General features: G+C 40.2%; 1 protein-coding gene across 1 annotated transcript in view; it reads right to left on the bottom strand.

Moving 5' to 3' along the window:
• The window catches only part of LOC124593681 (odorant receptor 43a-like), a 32,816-nt gene extending 12,719 nt beyond the window's left edge, over positions 1-20,097 (bottom strand). The window contains exon 1 of the mRNA XM_047131982.1: positions 20,017-20,097. Coding sequence (XP_046987938.1) covers positions 20,017-20,068 — 52 coding nt within the window. The 5' untranslated portion in view covers positions 20,069-20,097. The remainder of the gene's footprint in view (positions 1-20,016) is intronic.
• Positions 20,098-21,963: the final 1,866 nt, after the last annotated feature.

Here is a 21,963-nt window from a genome sequence, read left to right as displayed (position 1 = left end):
ACTACTTCGATGGGGATCCTGAAGATAAAATAATTTCAGTTTATGCAGGATGAGCTAACAGTAATTACTATGATGTGCAATACAATGAAAACCACAAACTATAATCACATTTGCATGGTTGGCTCTCCCCTTCCCCTTTCCACACATTCACGACCACCCGAGATGACTGCAGTTGGTGGCACATCCAGCATGGATATCAGATCTCCATTAAATCAGTCACCTTCTGTCTCACCCTTGCACCCTCCCACCTACTCCCAAGTTCAAGGTCAAGGGGCCTGACAGTAGATTAATGGGACTCATGGTCCCTGTAACCCAAGACGACTCCCAATGTCCCTGCATGAATTTGTGGCATCACAGTCCAAAGTTTGTTTATTATAAACAATTGTATGCCTTATCACGTACAGTGTTTTTTATTGTTGGCCGTAACGGCATCGCCGGCTGTCAGCTGCAGGTACGTTATTGGCAAGACTGCAGTGGAATGGTGGCCGAGCGGTTCTTGGCGCTACAGTCTGGAAACGCGCGACCGCCACGGTCGCAGCTTCGAATCCTGCCTTGAGCATGGATGTGTGTGATGTCCTTAGGTTAGTTAGGTTTAAGTAGTTCTGAGTTCTAGGAGACTGATGACCTCAGAGGTTAAGTCCCATATTGCTCAGAGCCATTTGCAGTGGAATGCGTGCGCTGCAGCCAGTGCCCACTCAACTCCTCTGCACTAAACTGATTCCCTGCAACAATCTTGTGGCCAGAGCAGTGACATTCTATACGCCCTCCAACGCCATAAAAGTTAATCTTGACCAGTTTTACTTCCATAAATATTTATTGCAGTGGTTCTCTTGGAGCTCTATGCTGCAGATCTGCGCCCCTCTCCCCCTCTCCCCCATCCTCCATGTGACGCAATCTCTCAAAGGAACCGTCCAGTCAGAATTCAGAGAGGGTCAAGGTTCAGTTCCCTACCATGAAACCAGAGGATTTCAGGCACGCAGTCTAACTAACAGGTTATCTGAACCTTTTCTAGCCTTGCGCATATGACCACCGCAATAGGTGACCTGCCAGTGTTTAGCGCCCATTATTTATTTCAACATACCTTAAATGAAGCAGGCAAAAAGGAATATAAACGTCTCAAAAATGAGATCGATAGGAAGTGCAAAATGGCTAAGCAGAGATGGCTAGACGACAAATGTAAGGATGTAGAGGCTTGTCTCACTAGGGGTAAGATAGATACTGCCTACAGGAAAATTAAAGAGACCTTTGGAGAGAAGAGAACCACTTGTATGAATATCAAGAGCTCAGATGGCAACCCAGTTCTAAGCAAAGAAGGGAAGGCAGAAAGGTGGAAGGAGTATATAGAGGGTTTATACAAGGGCGATGTACTTGAGGACAATATTATGGAAATGGAAGAGGATGTAGACGAAGATGAAATGGGAGATAAGATACTGCGTGAATAGTTTGACAGAGCACTGAAAGACCTGAGTCGAAACAAGGCCCCGGGAGTAGACAACATTCCATTAGAACTACTGATGGCCTTGGGAGAGCCAGTCATGACAAAACTCTACCATCTGGTGAGCAAGATGTATGAGACAGGCGAAATACCCACAGACTTCAAGAAGAATATAATAATTCCAATCCCAAAGAAAGCAGGTGTTGACAGATGTGAAAATTACCGAACTATCAGTTTAATAAGTCACAGCTGCAAAATACTAACGCGAATTCATTAGAGACGAATGGAAAAACTGGTAGAAGCGGACCTCAGGGAAGATCAGTTTGGATTCCGTAGAAATGTTGGAACACGTGAGGCAATACTAACCTTACGACTTATCTTAGAAGAAAGATTAAGAAAAGGCAAACCTACGTTTCTAGCATTTGTAGACTTAGAGAAAGCTTTTGACAACGTTAACTGGAATACTCTCTTTCAAATTCTGAGTGGTAGGGGTAAAATACAGGGAGCAAAAGGCTATTTACAATTTGTACGGAAACCAGATGGCAGTTATAAGAGTTGAGGGGCATGAAAGGGAAGCAGTGGTTGGGAAGGGAGTGAGACAGTGTTGTAGCCTATCCCCAATGTTATTCAACCTGTGTATTGAGCAAGCAGTAAAGGAAACAAAAATTCGGAGTATGTATTAAATTCCATGGAGAAGAAATGGAAACTTTGAGGTTTGCCGTTGACATTGTAATTCTGTCAGAGACAGCAAAGGACTTGGAAGAGCAGTTGAACGGAATGGACAGTGTCTTGAAAGGAGGATATAAGATGAACATCAACAAAAGCAAAACGAAGATAATGGAATGTAATCAAATTAAATCGGGTGATGCTGAGGGGATTAGATTAGGAAATCAGACACTTAAAGTAGTAAAGGAGTTTTGCTATTTAGGGAGCAAAATAACTGATGATGGTCGAAGTAGAGAGGATATAAAATGTAGACTGGCAATGGCAAAGAATTCGTTTCTGAAGAAGAGAAATTTGTTAACATCGAGTATAGATTTAAGTGTCAGGAAGTCGTTTCTGAAAGTATTTGTATGGAGTGTAGCCATGTATGGAAGTGGAACATGGACGATAACCAGTTTGGACAAGAAGAGAATAGAAGCTTTCGAAATGTGGTGCTACAGAAGAATGCTGAAGATGAGGTGGTTAGATCACGTAACTAGTGAGGAGGTATTGAATAGGATTGGGGAGAAGAGAAGTTTGTGGCACAACTTGACTAGAAGAAGGGATCGGTTGGTATGACATGTTTTGAAGCATCAAGAGATCACAAATTTAGCATTGGAGGGCAGCGTGGAGGGTAAAAATCGTAGAGGGAGACCAAGAGATCAATACACTAAGCAGATTCAGAAGGATGTAGGTTGCAGTGGGTACTGGGAAATGAAGAAGCTTGCACAGGATAGAGTAGCATGGAGAGCTGCATCAAACCAGTCTCAGGACTAAAGACCACAACAAAAACAACAACAACAACCTAATATGTAAAAATATTGCAGTACATATTAAACATATAGATATTACAGAGCACTGGTATGGGATCCTTACTAGATAGGATTTTCGTAAAAGTTCAAGAAAGGGTAGCTCTTTTTATATTATTGCGAAGTAGGGGAGAGGTTTCACGGATATCAGTGTGAACACGAAAATATTTTGTTGAGTCCCACTTACATAGAGAGACATGAGCATTGTAATAGAATAAAAGACATCAGAGCTTGCGTGGAAGATGCCATGTGTTCATTTTCCACAACATGCTGTTCAAGAGTAGAACAGTCGAGAAAATAATGTGAAAGTGGTTCGAGCAACTGCCCCGATCTCTGTATCCTGAAAGGTGGGAATGCTGCCTACACCACCGAAATGGTTATTCTGCGGTTCTGACAGTCCCGTGAACGTTGCTAGTGCTTAAGAGTAGTTCGTAGCCGTTCGCTTGTCACGTCTAATTTTCGTATACCGTAAACCGGGTCTAGTTTGACCGATTTTCAGGTTTAAATGTGATTATCTGTGAAATTTATGGTAGTGAACGTAGGGGTTTGTATGAAAGCATTACATACCAATTAGAACAATACATTTTCTAAAACGCAGGGGGAATAACATAAAAAATTGTAGGTGGCCAAAGTTTGCATGGCTTTGGGGATGCATTGACTGGCTTATATTTCCACCCAAAGTGTTTACTACCATTCCATTTGTGGTCACTTTGACTACGCAGTAATAAATAGGATTGATCTAAAATTTTCTTAAGTGCTTTATTAACCCTCATAAGAAAAAAAAAACTTCGTATGATACGTAAATTCAACAGAGTGTTCCATCATCAAACTTGTAAGTGTAATAAGGATGGAGTACCACACACATAGCTCCAAATTTAGTTGAGCATAATAAATTCAGTTTCAGCCACCTTAAACCTCAATCTTCATTTCAAAATATCCGGTGCATTAAGAACTAAGGTTATCTGTTCTTCATTTAGCTAGTCAATAACTGGAATTAGTGGCCAAACAAACTTCATTACTTGTTTTTGGAGATATTTGACATTATATATTATACCTGGATCACCGTCTAAATCACAATAACTTGGCATTTGCCTATATATATCACTGACATATGTTTTTCTTGGTCGTGTGCACATTGAAAATTAAAAATGAGCCTTCGTCTATGTACCGATGGTTAATGATTGTATTCATTGTTCCGCACTATTGTTGGCATCAACACTGTTTAATAAATTGTGTATCTGGTGTAATAATGATCAGTGGTCAAAGTAACCCTGAAACAGAAATCATACACAGGTCTTCAGAAACCGCAATACACTGGCAGATATTTACATGTGAAAAAAATTAATCAGTAGTCTGATTTGTGAATTAATCGAGTAACATACATGATATAGTTGAAAACTACTTGCAGTAAAATGATATCGGTAGATTTTACACAACCAGATTTTAACACACTTTTTCGTATACAATTATAAGTCGCAATAGGTTGCGCAATAAAATTGCCACTATATGGCGTCATCTAGTGTATATTGATGGAACTTCACCATCAAATTGTATATACTAAACACTCAACAGAAAGCCAGCAGAGAGCTGTAAACCTTTTGCTGTATGAGTGCTCTAAGTAACCATGGCGGTCAAAGTATACCCGGTTTACGGTCCTTTTAGAAAAACCCAGTGACCCATGTCACGTGCTATGTGTTATGCTTACTTTGAATGTTATTTAACTTTCATTGATACAGCTTACCGTGTCTCCATGGAAAGAATTTTTTCAATTCTTGACTTTAAATAATTCTCTTTCTCGGGGCAACTCACAATACTGGTATTTACAACTGTTCATAATCGTAGTGGCATCTTGTCGTTAGCAATGGGTTTTACATTCATCCGATCACATTGTAGTATAGCTCTTAGCAATTTGATGGGTTTAGTTAGCTGTATTTTGAAAGGCAGTATTAATGAACGCTACCAAAATTTAAACTTTTGGTGTGGGTTTTTTACCACGCGAGACAGATTTTGCCTGTGAAAAACTTATTAGTTTGATTGATGTTTACTGTTGAAACTGAATTATATAATGAAGTTTTTTAAAAGTAACTTTTTGATAATAACTGTAATTGTGTTCTCACAGCTGTAGATAACAATCTGCTTTGTCTATAAATAACATAAACTAATTGGCGAGTCTGTGATCATTGTCACTGGTCAACATAATTGCTAGTCTGATAGCTATTTATGTTTTTCATTATTATTATTATTATTATTTAAATATACTCCTCAACGTATATCGACAACAACCATCATCAGAATGTGTCGAATATGCAGCACATATGAGGGAAAGTGTCGTTTCTACAAGAATTACAAAAATATATTTATAGAAAAAAATGAAGCCATATCACTTTCAAAATCTCGATACGTAGTATTTTTTCAGTTCACAAATTCGCATGGGCAATGACTAGTCCTGCTTAGTGATGGAGCCTACTTTAAATAACAATATGTGGCAGTTGGGTGGCGTTAAATGCAATTTGTCTTGTTACAGCAAAATTCAGATTAATGTCTCTAATTTGCGCATGCAGTCATTTCACCAAAAATAGTCTACAAATATAAAGAATTGGACTAACTAGCTAACAGCCTTTACGTGCCATGTATACAATTTCTGAATGATCCTGCATATGGCGTATTTTATATTTGTCGGTGTTGAGGTGATTCCCGAGGGAACTCTTATTCGGATCACACACGAACTCTCTAAATCGAACGCCAAAGTTCCCGCCTGTTTCCAAAACATAAAAAAAACCAGTCCATGAATTTATTACGTTTCTCACCGATTCTGTGGCGTAGTCTTCCTCCCCACGTTCCTTTGGTGGGAAAGCCGAAGTTCACTTTAGCTTCTTTAAGACTATGCGCCATTCCCTTCAAATAAATGTTAACACCTATTGAACCTATCTTCTCTGACAAACGTTTATATGGAGTGTTCAGAAGACCGAAGAACACAGATTCGATTATAAATGCCGACTCTAGCCATTCAAATATACGTAAATAGGCCTGTTTCAGATGATAGATCTACCGTATCCTTAATCTTTCACTTGAAAATGAAGAAATCGAGAAAGTACTTAATATAATCATGCAAGAGATCAGAGCCAACGGATATAAAAAGTGTGATATGAAGAATATGTTATCAAGTTGAGAGTTAAAAAAAGGAAACTGATGACCGTAAACAGTGTGCTTGCGGTAAAAATTATGTACCAATGACGTACAGCGGAGCACAGGTGAAGGGAATGGCGCGTAGTTTTAAAATAGCTTAAATGAATGTCCGCTTTCGCACCGAAAGAACCTTGGGAGGAAGACTACGGCACAGAATCGGTGAGAAACGAAATAAATTCACCGACTGGGGTGTTTATAAAATAAACTACGGAGATGTTTATATTGGGCAAACAGGCAGGAACTTTGAGGTTCGATTTAGAGAGTTCACATATGATCAGAACAAGAGTGCCGTCGGAAATCATATGAACACCGACAAACAAAAAATAGGCCATATTCAGAAATCTTATACACGGCACGTAAAGGCTACACCTTAATGATATTGGAAGAAATGAAAGTCTTTGTTCACGTCAAAAGAGGACCACAGTTCCTGCTTAAAGATAAAAATGCCAGATTAGACTGCTAGCCTGACATCTTGCACTTACTGGTGCAGCAGTGCGGCGAGTTCGCTGCGTTGGGTCGAGGACTAAATCATTGTGCTATGTCCTGTTTATACAAAAAGAAATAGGCTGCAATACAGCTTTACATATTGAATTTATTATAAAAATTCTGATTATCCATGGTTTTTAATGTGCTATCGCTGTGGTCATTGTGATGTGACCTCCCTCTGAACAATTAGCTTTTGGAGGACTGAAGTTCATTTTATTACACATTCAGTCTTTGAGGGGTCCATTACACCACGTGGCAGGTGTGCGTTCTACCACAGAGTCATACGGCTAATGGGTAAAAAAGAACTTGAGTTAGGAGATTAGTGATGCTCAGAAAACTTCAAAGTCGATTTTCTCGAGAATTTTTGTGTGTTGCCTGGAACTGCTCTGGGAAATTGATTTTGAGTTCTGAATAAACACAAAAATACAAAACCTGACTGACATGTAGTCTCCTTGTTAGTAGGACATCAACTACTGTCACTTGGATTACTCATGGTGAATAAAATTCGCTGTAGCTGTAATTAGAAAAGTCCTGCATTTGGATAAAGGTGTGTTCGCTACCCGGGTTTCACGACACTAATCCCGTTTTCAGGTGTTACTTAATTACGAACTACAAAACCGTACAAGCCATGTACAAAAATTAACAGATTTACTGGTTAGAATGAAAGAGCCTCTGCGAGTGAGGCACGAAAAACGTGGGGGTCTTAGGAAGCAGCATGTGGAGTACACCCAGCATGACCCTGAGCGCCTGCGTCGCCCTGTTTACCTCGAGTCTTAGCAGCCGAGCCCACGTTTTTCATACTACTCAATAAATTTGTTAGTTTTTCCACGTGTCTTGCACGGTTTTGTCGTACACAATTAAGTAGCACCTGAAAACTGAACCACTGTTCTGAAACCGGGGTAGTGAACATGCTTTTATCCAAATGAAGGAATCTAAACTGGACTGAAAATCCTTTATTCAGTCCCTTGTTGCTACATCTGAGATATCTTAATGAAATAATAAGCCAATAACAGCAGCCCGACATAAGCAATGTACTCCTCTCCGTAAAGAAACCAATCGATGACATTTTACAAATGAACTTAATATGTACTTTCGTCTTATCTTAATATACATATTGGTAGGTTAAGCAAACAAGTCACCGCCTGATGTGTAGGCGTTTTAATAAAGAATTTCCAGTACTTTCATTTTTACGACTATTTGTGATACATAAAGACAGTTTTATTCTGTAATGTTACTCAGCAAATTCCTTGTAAGAATTTCCAGTGATTATAGACTATTGCGATATTTCAGGTTTTTGTATACGTGTATGCTAACTTGTTTGCTTGACCAGTATCTTCCACGTAAGTCACGCAACGTCGTGGCCCTCGATACACATTTAGCTGTCCTCCAAAGCCCTTTAGCGGGCGCCACGTCTTCTTCTGCAGCGCAGGCAATTCACCTTCACACTACAGTTCTAGCTTTATGCCTGTCAAGTTCCTTGTTGGCATTAAGTTTTTATTTGATGAAGTTTAAGCTTCAATTGATGATACACGACTGGTATGTTAAAGACGTGTTCTTCGTATGCACTGTGTGGCATGTATCAGAGGTTCACATTTTATTATTCTTCACTGTTGTTTTTCTGTAATCACTATTGTAAGACTCTTGTAAAATTATGATACGTAAAAAGAAATTTTGTTCACTTATTAGGTCACCAGGTGATGGGATAATCCCGAAATGCGTCATGACAAGGAATAATAAAGAAATTCACAAGCAACTGGTGAATATTTTCGAGCAACCATACAACGATGTTAAAATCTGCTCCATAATTTCAAATGAAGGAACTTTGTAATAACAACTGCTGTGCATTTTATTCACCGTAAGAAACCCGTTTTATTGCTGCTTATACCTTTGTGCACCAACCGCAAACTTGAATGCATCTGCTGTTGTATCAAGCTTGAAGATCCAAGTAATCAACGAAGCTCACTACATAGTTAATTTCAAGAGAAAATAATAAAAAGAATAATAATAATAACAATAATAATAATGAAAGCGATTATCTACAAGGAGCAAGAAATATTTCATAACATTCATTGACTTCAAAAAAGCTTATGACTCAATCGATAGGGACACACTCATCAAAACACTTCGAGAATATGAAATAGACGAATCAACAATCACCACAATCAAAGAAACATTAACAAATACAACATCAAAAGTAAAATTCCAAGGAGAAATTTCACGGCATTTCGAGGTCAAAACCGGCGTCAGACAAGGAGATGCGCTGTCTCCGGTACTCTTCAACTGTGTTCTGGATAAAGTCATAGCAGAATGGAGAAAACTCACGCAAAAACATGGAGTTGAGAAAGTCCAAATTGGAGGGAAGTGCTACAAAGCCATTGAAGCCTACTGTTTTGCCTTCGCTGACGATCTCGCCTGTTTAGCTTACACACAAAAAGACACAATAAAACAAATAGAATAACTTAAAGAAACTGCTGAAAAAGCAGGCTTGCAAATTTCATTTGAAAAGACAGAAATCATTACAAATATCAAAAATCCACCAAAGAAAATAACTATGAAATACGGGAAAATACAGGTATCTAAACATTTTAAATATCTTGGTGAACTAATTCAGCCTGTGGCAAAAGGTCATCCAGCCTGCAGGGCTAGAATACAAAAACTAGAGACAGCAACTCACTACTGCAGACAAATGTATTCAAAAAAATGTATATCCAAAAACATTAAACTCAGACACTACCAGACTGTCATTAGACCGCAGATACTATATGCATCAGAAACACTGGCAAATTTTACATACGCAGAACAGATAGAAAATCGTGAAAGAAGAATTGTGAGGACAATTCTTGGACCCAGGAAAATAACAGATGATCAAGGCAAGCCTGTATACAGACTAAAAAGCAACAAAGAAGTGTATACGAAGTGCAGCAAAATTACAGACGAAATTAGAAAAAGAAGATGCTCCTTTTATGCTCACATCATGAGGATGAACCCGAATAGGCTTACAAAACAAATATTTTCGTACATCGCAAATCTAAAAAATAAAAATTTATGGTTTATCAACACAGAAAGAGATCTAAAAGAAATGGACATAGATCAGGAAACAATATTTAACAGAAACCTTTTTAGAAAAAAACTGAATTCATTCACGGGTTTCGGTGTGAAAATTAAGAAGGCTTGTGGAACTAAATGGTCTGAAGAGAGAAAAGCCGCCTTCAGCGCAAGAATGAAAGAAGTGTGGACTGAGAGAAAGAAGACTTCCCAGAAGAGCAAGAAATAACTGTTTTCACGGTCTTTAACGGCCAAATTTGTATAATAATAATAATGAAAGCGATAGTGTTGGAAAGCGCTGAAGACGCGACCATCCAGATTAACCTCGTAGAAAGAATCATCACCAGAACCGGGTTGAGAATCTCGATAGGAAAGACCAAATTCATCATGAATGACAAATATGAATAGAGATTTCTTGCAATAGAAATAGGCCGGATTGCAAGGGTAAGCACCTCGGCGCGACCTGGTAAAAAACTGGGCTAAGCGGCGATAGGCGATCTGATTTCAAAAATGGAGAGACCATGTGGATAGACTGTAAACTTTTACAGAAAAAAAGTGCATCTCATTGAACACCAAACTAAGACACTACAATAGCGCGGACAGAAGGCCTGTACGCCAGTGAATGTTTGTCGATGAACTACAGGATAGAGAAGTAGAGAAGTTGGAGGTCTTTGAACGGAGAATCTTACGAAAAATCATGGCTGCAATTGAGGCTGAAGCTGACTGGAAACTTATGAAAAAAAAAAAACACTGGGATGTGGAAAGGATTGCCGAGACCACGAGGAAAAGTACCGATATTTTTGGGATATCTGTACACAACGGACAAAAACAGGCAATCCAAACAAATATTCGATTACTGCTGGGACAAGAAAATCAGCAAGATCCGGATGAAAGAAGCTCAGAAAGACCTGACGAGCGAAGTGGCGCAGTGATTAGCACACTGGACTCGCATTCAGGAGATCGATGTTTAAAATCTGTGTCCTGCCATCCAGATTTTGGTTTTCCGTGATTTCCCTAAATCGCTCCAGGCAAATGTCAGGATCGTTCCTTTGAAAGGGCGTGGCTGATTTCATTCCCAGTTCTCGACACAATCCAAGCTTGTGTTCTGTCTCTAACGGCCTCGATGGCGACGAGACGTTAAACTCAATCTTCCTTCCTTCGGAAACACCTTGACGGGTCCCACATCCCGGTAGCCCGCGCGGTTTTTCGAAACAGAATATAAAGCTTCGAAAGGTTTCAAGTCGAAAGAAGAACTACAAAGACCGGACGAAAATGCGTGAAAAACAACAGCAACTACATAGTGACTCTGTGAAGAAGTATTGCAAACAGTGGAAGCTCCTTACAAACAAAACAAAGTGAAGTCGTAACGTGATTATAAGTGGTCAACCTGCCAATAAAAAAAGCTAGTGAAGTTAGGCAGATAAAAATGCAAAACAACATACCGTCTCACTGAAAATATCTCCAAAAAAAGTGTACTTCAAAACTCTCTAAAATGAAACTTAACAATTCCACCATTACCAGAATGTCTCTATTCTTCCAAAACACTTACTCTGGCTACTAAAACAGATATCGGAAACTGGAGAACAAAAAATTACAATGTGAAATCTTATGGGACTTAACTGCTAAGGTCATCAGTCCCTAAGCTTACACACTACTTAACCTAAGTTACTCTAAGGACAAACACACACACCCATGACCGCGGGAGGACTCGAACCTCCGCCGGGATCAGCCGCACAGTCCATGACTGCAGCTCCTCAGACCGCTCGTTAGCATTAGAAATTGCGGATAAAGTTTTTACGACCATACGAAAGGGAATGAAAAGGGGTTACAGTAAAGGTTAGACCGCAGTGAGCAGAACTGCACCGCAGCAGTGCGGCGCTGCATGACGCGACCAAATATTTTATACCGGGTGATCAAAAAGTCTTGGGCGCATCATTTACTGATGATCCTGTGCTCAGCCGCCACTTTCGTCATGCTTGGCCTCTCAGGTCCCCAGACCTGAGTCCGTGCGATTATTGGCTTTGGGGTTACCTGAAGTCGCAAGTGTATCGTGATCGACCAACATCTCTAGGGATGCTGAAAGACAACATCCGACGCCAATGCCTCACCATAACTCCGGACATGCTTTACAGTGCTATCACAACATTATTCCTCGACTGCAGTTATTGTTGAGGAATGATGGTGGGCATATTGAGCATTACCTGTAAAGAACATCATCTTTGCTTTGTCTTATTTTGTTATGCTAATTATTGCTATTCTGATCAGATGAAGCGCCATCTGTCGGACATTTTTTGAACTTTTGTATTTTTTGGTTCTAATAAAACCCCATGTCATTCCAAGCATGTGTGTCAATTTGTAACTCAGTATCTACATTATTCCGTGGTTTATTCAGTTTTCAAATTTATACTGACTTTTTGATCACCCGGGATATGATATCTTAAGAGGCAGAACGCACTACGCGGCAGGGGAACTTTGCCGTGCAGCACTGCGAGGCGAAGTTGACCATTCGCTCTTTTGAAGTGCGAAACAAAAGTTTGTTTACCGAAATGGCGTTGGAGAAAGAAAAGGTATGTGTAAGCGGATTTCCAGGTTTATATGACACTTCAAAATGAGCATTATATCATTATATGAATAGTACCAGAAATAAACAACATTTGGAAAGAAATTGCCAAGGAAATGGGGTTACCTGAAGTCGAAAATGTATCGTGATCGACCGACTATGAATATTTACAAATTATTGGGTTGGTATATAAGTACGTAGCGTTTTTCCATAAGTTTAATAATCACAGGGCAACGGCCTTGCCACAGTGGTTACACCGGTTCACCTGAAATCACCGAAGTTATGCGCTGTTGGGCGTGGCCGGCACTTGGATGGGTGACCATCCAGCCGCCATGCACTGTTACCATTTTCGGGGTGCACTCAGCCTCGTGATGCCAATTGAGGAGCTACTCGACCGAATAGTAGCGGCTTCGGTCGAGAATACCATCATAACGGCCGGGAGAGCGGTGTGCTGACCCCACTCCCCTCCTATCCGCATCCTCCTCTGAGGATGACACGGTGGTTGGATGCTCCCTGTAGACCACTCGTGGCCCGAAGACGGAGTGCTTGTTTTAATAAACACAACAGACACACATAACAGAGACTTTAGTCATCACCGGCCGGAGTGGCCAAGCGGCTCTAGGCGCTACAGTCCGGAACCGCGCGACCGCGACCGCTACGGTCGCATGTTCGAATCCTGCCTCGGGCATGGATGTGTGTGTTTGTCCTTAGGATGATTTAGGTTAAGTAGTGTGTAAGCTTAGGGACTGATGACCTTAGCAGTTATGTCCCATAAGAGCTGTCAGCTGCCGGCCGCGGTGGTCTAGCGGTTCTAGGCGCGCAGTCCGGAACCGCGCGACCGCCACGGTCGTAGCTTCGAATCCTGCCGTGAGCACGGATGTGTGTGATGTCCTTAGGTTAGTTAGGTTTAAGAAGTTCTAAGTCTCGGGGACTGATGACCTCAGAAGTTAAGTGCCATTATGCTCAGAGCCATTTGAACCATTTGAACTTTAGTCATTAATAATATATCCTTCTTCACTATGTACAACAGTCCGCTAATGCTGGGATAACTTATCGACTGCGCGACTGTAGAAATCACGTGCTTTTGAGGAGAACTCGTCGAGCCATGCTCGAAGCTCATTTTCACCCGGAAAGGAAGCTGCTCGACGGTTGTGGCTTCCCAACCCAACTCCTATACAGCGTTTTTTGAAAGTCTAGCAGAATATGGACGGGTGTTATCGTAGAGTGTCACCACTTAACGCAGTCTTCCTGGTCGTTGTTGTTGGATTGCGTCTGCAGGGTGTTTCAGTGGTTGACAATAAACGCCAGCAGTGGTGGTTACACCTCGAGGAAGCAGTGTGTAGTACATCTGGCGTCCCTGTTTCACCAGATGCATAACATTACATTTTACGATTGCGCGTAAGTTTTTGTACGGGGAGTTGCTACTTTGTTTGGGCTCAACCATTCCTTCTTTTTCTTAAGTTGGCATAAAGACACAATTTCTCGTCAGCAGTAACGATGCAGGACGGGAATGGCCGGTGTTGTTCACGAGCCAATTGAGCAAGCGGAGATGCACGAATGGCTACACGCAGATTTTTGTGATTTTGGCTGAGAGCCAATACCCCTGATTTTTGGACCTTTCGCATTGCATGCAACAATCGCACAGTGCCGGAATGGTCACAGTTCATCACACTTACCAGTTCTCGAGTACACTGACGGGGATCATCATGGATTAATGAGTTTAAACGGCCTTCGTCAAACCCTGATGATCTTCCTGAACATGGAGAGTCACTTACGTCACAGCGATCCTTCTTAAATCGAGAAAACCATTTTTTTTTGCCGTGACGTGTCCATTGGCGTTATCCCCACACACGGCGCAAATGTTTTTGGCTGCCACCGCTGCTGTTGCCCCTCTACTGGACTCAAACAAAAGAATACGATAGAAATATTTCGATTTCTGTACTTCGTACTCCATCTTCTAGCGTCCACGACTCCTCCCACTATCTTCAAATGACAAAATAACAATATGCAAACTCAAATAAAAACAGTGAACACACAAAGAATGACAATCGATAAATAAACCTATAGCAACTGGAATACTAACAAGCGAAACCAAAACGCTACAAACTTATGCACCACCCTAATAATTTTTTTTAATTTTGTAGAACAGAAGATTAGATCTATGTTTTTATGACTTCATGTTTATTATTACATTTTTACTACTTATTTTCTCTTGGATGACATCCATTGTTTACCACGCCGTTTGGCCGGAAAAAACTACGTTGTGGGGAATTGAAATAATATTTGAATCAATCCTGTATCTGTATAGAATTATTTACGAAATTTCCTCATCCGCGAAGAAGGTCTAGTAATTGTATCTCTTCAGTCTCTTCATTGTCAAACAACACTGTATTGTGTCTGTAAAAGTTGTGCAAGAGATTATGTTCTCTACATATTCCGAACTGAGACAGATCTTTCGATAATAAATCCTCTAAATAATAAATACTGTAAAATCATTTTTTTCTGAAACTCTTTGCCTTTGTTATGTCTGTTACCCTATACTTTTTTCGATTACTCATCTAATTGTGCACCAGGATAAGGTCTTATCAAACAGCCCGCATCTCGTGGTCGTGCGGTAGCGTTCTCGCTTCTCACGCCCGGGTTCCCGGGTTCGATTCCCGGCGGGGTCAGAGATTTTCTCTGCCTCGTGATGGCTGGGTGTTGTGTGCTGTCCTTAGGTTAGTTAGGTTTAAGTAGTTCTAAGTTCTAGGGGACTGATGACCATAGATGTTAAGTCCCACAGTGCTCAGAGCCATTTGAACCATTTTCTTATCAAACAGGTTTTTGAAGGAAAAACCTCGTCTCCGACAACTACGTGAGCCTAGTAATTATTTTGGCTTTGGTATATTCAAGGTATTTGTCTGCAGTTTTGTTGCTAAAAAAAAGGGTTCACATGGCTCTGAGCACTATGGGACTTAAATTCTGAGGTCATCAGTCCCCTAGAACTTAGAAATACTTAAACCTAACTAACCTTAGGACATCACACACATCCATGCCCGAGGCAGGATTCGAACCTGCGACCGTTGCGGTCGCGCGGTTCCTGACTGTAGCGCCTAGAATCGCTCGGCCACCCCGGCCGGCTTTTGCTAAATCTGACTGTGAAGAGATCCTCGTATCGCTATTCTTTCCAAGGTAATCAACGTTCACATATATAAATTTACAGTCTTTTCTTGACATAACAAAAAAATTATTATCACATCCATGTCACTTTCGTCCATTTTCTCTATGCGGCGTTACCTTTACAAGACAAATATTTCAATATTTTGAAATCAGGAATAAAGTAAAAACATATGACATTAAATTATTAGCACAAATAAAAAATTATCTAAGATTGATAGAGGTCACAAAAGGAGACATCCTGAAAAGGCAAATCTTCCGATCTAAAATTCAGCCGTAACAAACTGACGATAAGGAATAACCTAAAGGAAGACTGGGGCAACTTAAAATAGAAGCATGGAAAAAAGCACATACTAACTAAATAAAATAAAGATGGTCACAACATTTCAACTTACTTTGCGTAGTCCTTGTGCTCATTCACATAAAGTCCACACGTTTTACAAAAATGTATATGTACGTGTGTGTATGATATATACAGGGTGGTCCATTGATCGTGACCGGGTCAAATATCTCACGAAATAAGCGTCAAACGAAAAAACTGCAAAGAACCAAACTTGTCTAGCTTGAAAAGGGAAACGAGGTGGCGCTATGTTTGGCCCGCTAGATGGCGCTGCTATAGGCCAAACGGATATCAACTGCGGTTTTTTAAATAGGAACCCCATTTTTTGTTACATATTCGTGTAGTACGTAAAGAAATAGGAATGTTTTAGTTGGACGACTTTTTTCGCTTTGTGATAGATGGTGCTGTAATAGTCACAATCATATGGCTCACAATTTTAGACGAACAGTTGGTAACAGGTAGGTTTTTTAAATTAAAATACAGAACGTAGGTACGTTTGAACATTTTATTTCGGTTGTCCAATGTGATACATGTACCTTTGTGAAATTCCATCATTGCTGAGAACGCATGTTGTTACAGCGCGATTACCTGTAAATACCATATTAATACAATAGACGCTCAAAATAACGTCCGTCAACCTCAATGGATTTGGCAATACGTGTAACGACATTCATCTCAACAGCGAGTAGTTCGCCTTCCGTTATGTTCGAACATGCATTGACAATGCACTGACGCATGTTGTCAGGCGTTGTCGGTGGATCACGATAGCAACTATCCTTCAACCTTCCACACAGAAAGAAATCCGGGGACGTCAGATCCGGTGAACGTGCGGGCTATGGTATGGTACTTCGACGACCAATCCACATGTCATGAAATATGCTATTTAATACCGCTTCAACCGCACGCGAGCTGTATGCCGGACATCCATCATGTTGGAAGTACATCGCCATTCTATCATGTAGTGAAACATCCGGTAGTAACATCGGTAGAACATTACGTGGGAAATCAGAATACATTGCGCCATTTAGATTACCATCGATAAAATGGGGGCCTATTATCCTTCCTCCCATAACGCCGCACCATACATTAACCCGCCAAGGTCGCTGATGTTCCACTTGTCGCAGCCATCGTGGATTTTCTGCTGCCCAATAATGCATATTATGCCGGTTTACGTTACCACTGTTGGTGAATGACGCTTCGCCGCTAAATAGAACGCGTGCAAAAAATCTGTCATCGTCCCGTAATTTCTCTTGTGCCCAGTGACAGAATTGTACACGACGTTCAAAGTCGTCGCCATGCAATTCCTGGTGCATAGAAATATGGTACGGGTGCAATCGATGTTGATGTAGCATTCTCAACACCGACGTTTTTGAGATTCCCGATTCTCGCACAATTTGTCTGCTACCGATGTGCGGATTAGCCGCGACAGCAGCTAAAACACCTACTTGGGCATCATCATTTGTTACAGGTCGTGGTTGACGTTTCACATATGGCTGAACACTTCCTGTTTCCTTAAATAACATAAATATCCGGCGAACGGTCCGGACACTTGGATGAAGTCGTCCAGGATACCGAGCAGCATACACAGCACACGCCCGTTGGGCATTTTGATCACAATAGCCATGCGTCAACACGATATCGACCTTTTCCCCAATTGTAAACGGTCCATTTTGGCACGGGTAATGTATCACGAAGCAAATACCGTCCGCACTGGCGGAATGTTACGTGATACCACGTACTTATACGTTTGTGACTATTACAGCGCCATCTATCACAAAGCGAAGAAAGTGGTCCAACTAAAACATTCATATTTCTTTACGTACTACAGAAATATGTAATAAAAAATGGGCCAACCATAGCGCCATCTGGTTTCCCCCTTCAAGCTAGACGAGTTTCGTTCTTTGTAGTTTTTTCGTTTGATGCTTATTTCGTGAGATATTTGGCCCGGTCACTGTCAATGGACCACCCTACATTATCTTCAAAATTACATCATTGTGGTTAGTTAGTCACATGTTCCACAGAGCATATTTGAACGATTCTTTTATCGAAACGATATGTAACGGGTCAGTTTGCAGGATATCTACAAATAATTACTGTTAACACTGATGAATAGATTATCATTTTATTCCTATTCACGCATTTACACTTAAAAACAAGTGTTTCTCTGGTTACCAGTTTTTAAGTAGAAATTCGTCAGTGGAATAGACGGAGTTGTCCAGAAGAAATGATTTTAAATTAGATTTAAAACTTGATTCGCTGCCTGTCAGACATTTTATGTTATTTGGCAAATGATTAAAAATTTTTATTGTTGTTTATTGAACTCCTTTCTGAGCTTTAACAATAGGCAGTAAGTCCTTAGTTTTGTAGGTACGTATATAACATTTTTTTTTACAAATTGTGATGGTTTATTTATAAAGAATTTCACAGCGAAAATAGGTATTTTGACGGCACAGTTCAAATGCCTAACTCGTTGCAGATATAGCACACGAAGTCCAAGTGGGAACAACACATATTGTTCTTACTGTTCGCTTTTGTGCAGTCAGTACTTTCTGTCCAAGTGATGAAAGAAAATTACACCGTACGACATTATTGAGTATAAATATGCAAAATATCTCAGGAGGTTGATACTTTTATTTCCAAGATTAGCAATTATACGAAGAGCAAAACTAGCTGAACTTAACTGTTTGAGAAGCTCGGTCGTGTGCTTATTTCATTTCAAGTTTTCATCAATATTTACACTCAAAAATCTGGGGAATTCTACTCTAGTTACTGACTCCCTATCATGTCCTAACTCAACTGATTGTATGACTCTATTTGCTGTACAGATCTGAATGCAGTACGTTTTCATAAAATTTAGGAGAGTCCGTTTTCAGATAATCACTTATAATTCTTTGGAAAATACCATTTACTAACTCTTGTATTGCTTTCTCTCTAATGGAATTTATTATAACACTAGTACCATTTGCAAAAAGGAACAATTTTGCCTGTCGAATCTTAAGTGGAAGGTTGTTCACGTGTATAAGGAATAGGATTGGAACCAAAATCGAACCCTGCGGGACTCGTTTGTGATGATACCCTTGTCACTAAAATACATAGGTCAGGACATATGACGTCACAAACTGTGAGATGCTTGAAAATCTGCCGCATCATGAATGACGTTTAAATTTATTACTTCTGTGCTACTAACTCTTTTCTCAACATATATCGCAGATATTTTCCACATCCTGAATCTACCTACGCAAGATACCATTGTATGAGATGTGACGTCATAAACAATGAGATGCGTGAAAAATGTCGCACCATGCATGAAGTTTTAATAAATTTATTCTTTACTAGTAAGACCTTCGATTCAGTTTAAGGAAATCCCTGTCAAATGGCAGAGCTTTTGATATCTTTCAAGTGCGGAGCGTAAACGGCTGTTGGCTGGCTATAGAACTATGAAGCGGCATAGCCATAGAGACATGTTCAAAATCACATTGTAGACAGGTGAAGCAGCTGTACTTATACAGTTGCACATTACGCAAGTTCTTTGTACGTGTGTTTCATAATTTCAGAGATATTTTCACGAATACAGGGAAAGAAATGTTTTCGATGTTACACTACGCATACAGTTCATATTTTGTTTCTGTTTCTAATTGAAAATAGGCCAAATGAGTACCTGGGCAATGCCGTATGTGTCTGCTAGTACAATAGTAAATACGCATTCAAGCCCGCTGGATCACGAGAACCCACCGACTCTGATGTCCCTTCTGCCTCGGCTTCACCGGACGTCAGTTTATACCAGCATCTGGTGAACAATGCACTCCCTCTGAATCGAAGCCACCTCTGCTTCAAGAAATCCCATAGTGCTTTTTGAGGCGCTGAGTGTTACCTGTCTCAGTCTTTTCAGTCAAGGGGAAACTTTTCAAATAGCGAGAATCAAAACCGTGTTTCAGTGCGATACTCATAGGTGCTGGCTGCTAATCTATGGAAAGGGACTTTTAAGGTCGAACAATTAAAACGATAAAAAACAAAAAGAAACAAAGAAACGATCACCACATCACAGCGCCACAGTATTTATGACTTAAGACAAAAGTTCACAGACTAATGAAATGTCTACGACGTGCACTCTTTTATTATTGAATTTAGAAATGTCACCATAAAGCTCAAACGCTTTGATAGACACAAGGACATATAATAAAGTTTAAAAATTGGAGCACATAAATAGCACTGCAGATTATAAACATGTTATTTTTAAGCAATGGAAGAATGACACACTAATGTCTAACACATGAGGAATATCGCCTAGAAATCTTACATTTGCTTGGTTGTTCAACTATCGGCTTTGCGCTGGATCCGATAGCAATCATTTCGGCAGATGCCCCTCCCAGAGACTGAATACGGATGTCCACCCGTTCCCAGATTTATGGCTGCTCCGTTCTTTTAAGGCAGCGTCCGCCGTGCTTAAATCATGAGCCCGATGTTCGCTCCAAGTGATGTACTAAACTCAACAGTCATTCATTTTCTCAGTGCCTGATCTTTTTTAATGAGGGTTTCACAAACGACACCTGTTTCCAAAGCACCACCTGCTGCTTCCGACGCATTTTTGTAGAAAACCCGTAACTCGACGCTTTTCTTGTATCACATTCTCTGGAAATAAGTAATTCCGTTTTAATCTTAAGGAGACAGAAATAAGATTTGTCTGAGGTCACAGTTTGGCTCCCTTTGTAATTAAAGAGAAAACTTCCGACTTCTTTACGTCGCACTACGAAAAATCTGTTACCGGGATTTAATTTATGGAGACCGGCGTCGAAAGATGTTTTTCGTTTATTACTTTGAAGACACGGAAGTTTTGTTCGCAGTTTTTCCTTTCCACTCTTTCTACCACGTAATTATATTTTCGTGCGTTAAAAGGAACGTTGCCTACTTAAAACAATAGCTGACTCAGACCGTCGAATAGGTACCTGTTTCGATTATTAATCATATGAATTGTTCAGCAAGTTTTTATGCTAGAAAGGTAGCAGAGTTTCGTGAGGAAAAACGCTTTAGTAACGGTAAAAGAGAAGAATTCCTTTTTTCATATCCACTGCCAAGACTGTACTGACTGTACTGACGTGAGAGGCGTTCAATTCAGCTGTAGCTAATTTCCTTGAAAATTATAAATCTCCTGATTATGTAAATTTGAAAAGTGTATCAGTGCGTACAAACAGCTAAGTTTCAGTAGGTCCCTCAACATTCATCTCTTCGACTCACATCTTAACTTAGTGCTCGGAAACGTATGTACAGACGGTGATGAACATGGTGAACTTTTCCACCAGGACATCTCGGTTATGGAGCCATGGTACCAGCGTCGTGCAGCAATGTTGGTTGACTACCGCCCGTCGCTTCAGAGTGACACTCCAAGAGCTCCGCACAAGCGCAAGTCTGCAGCCAAGAAGTGCAAACCAAATGAGTACGGATTTCATATGTGTATTACAAATTTTGAACAAGGTATTACTATATAGTATATGTGCCATGTGACTCAATCTTGATATTTTCTTAGCATTACCACCTTCATTAGTACAACAACAATAATTGTTCTATTGAAATACAAATGGTTGAAGGAGTATATCTAAACAAAACGGATAGTGATGCAGACAATCGGTTTGCAAGTTTCGAATCAGAATGTTTCATTTGTCTTAGAACAAGTGTTGGATACCAAGACATCCGTCAATTTTTAAAATTTGTTTTTCTGTGCTATTTGATTCCTTTTACTGCTGCTTTACAGGAAAGTAATAAAAATAAAATTGTCTCTGATATACCAGTCAGATTAAAAATAACGCTTGGTTGATATCAGGTACAGCACATCTAAATTACATACCCATACATCAGACGGTTAAATTTAGCAAACAAAGTTTATTTTTCTCAGTATCACACAAGAATTTGTACACTGGCGATGAGCTCTATGTAATTAAGTCAATTGGAATTTACCTCGAGACCCCTATATACAGCGATTACTAAACAAACTACATAAATAAAACAGCTGGAACATACAGGCGGTGCTCACAGCTAAAACTAATCGTAGTCAAACTCCACACTGACACTAATGATAGTCTACTCGCCACACGATGCAATAATCTTAACTGCCGATCAGCGAGCAGTATAATCCAAGTCCCCACTGCCAAAGCAAGTTAAAAATCTGATTCAGTGCAAGTAATTCAAAGTCCAGATCGACTTTACTCGCTAAAACACGAGTTCTGCTGAACAACCGGCAGAAATAAAACAG

Source organism: Schistocerca americana, chromosome 1, assembly GCF_021461395.2.
Source record: "Schistocerca americana isolate TAMUIC-IGC-003095 chromosome 1, iqSchAmer2.1, whole genome shotgun sequence".
NCBI classification, from domain to species: Eukaryota; Metazoa; Arthropoda; class Insecta; order Orthoptera; family Acrididae; genus Schistocerca; species Schistocerca americana.
Note: the sequence above shows the minus strand (reverse complement) of the source record. Positions and strands in the feature narration are given on the sequence as shown.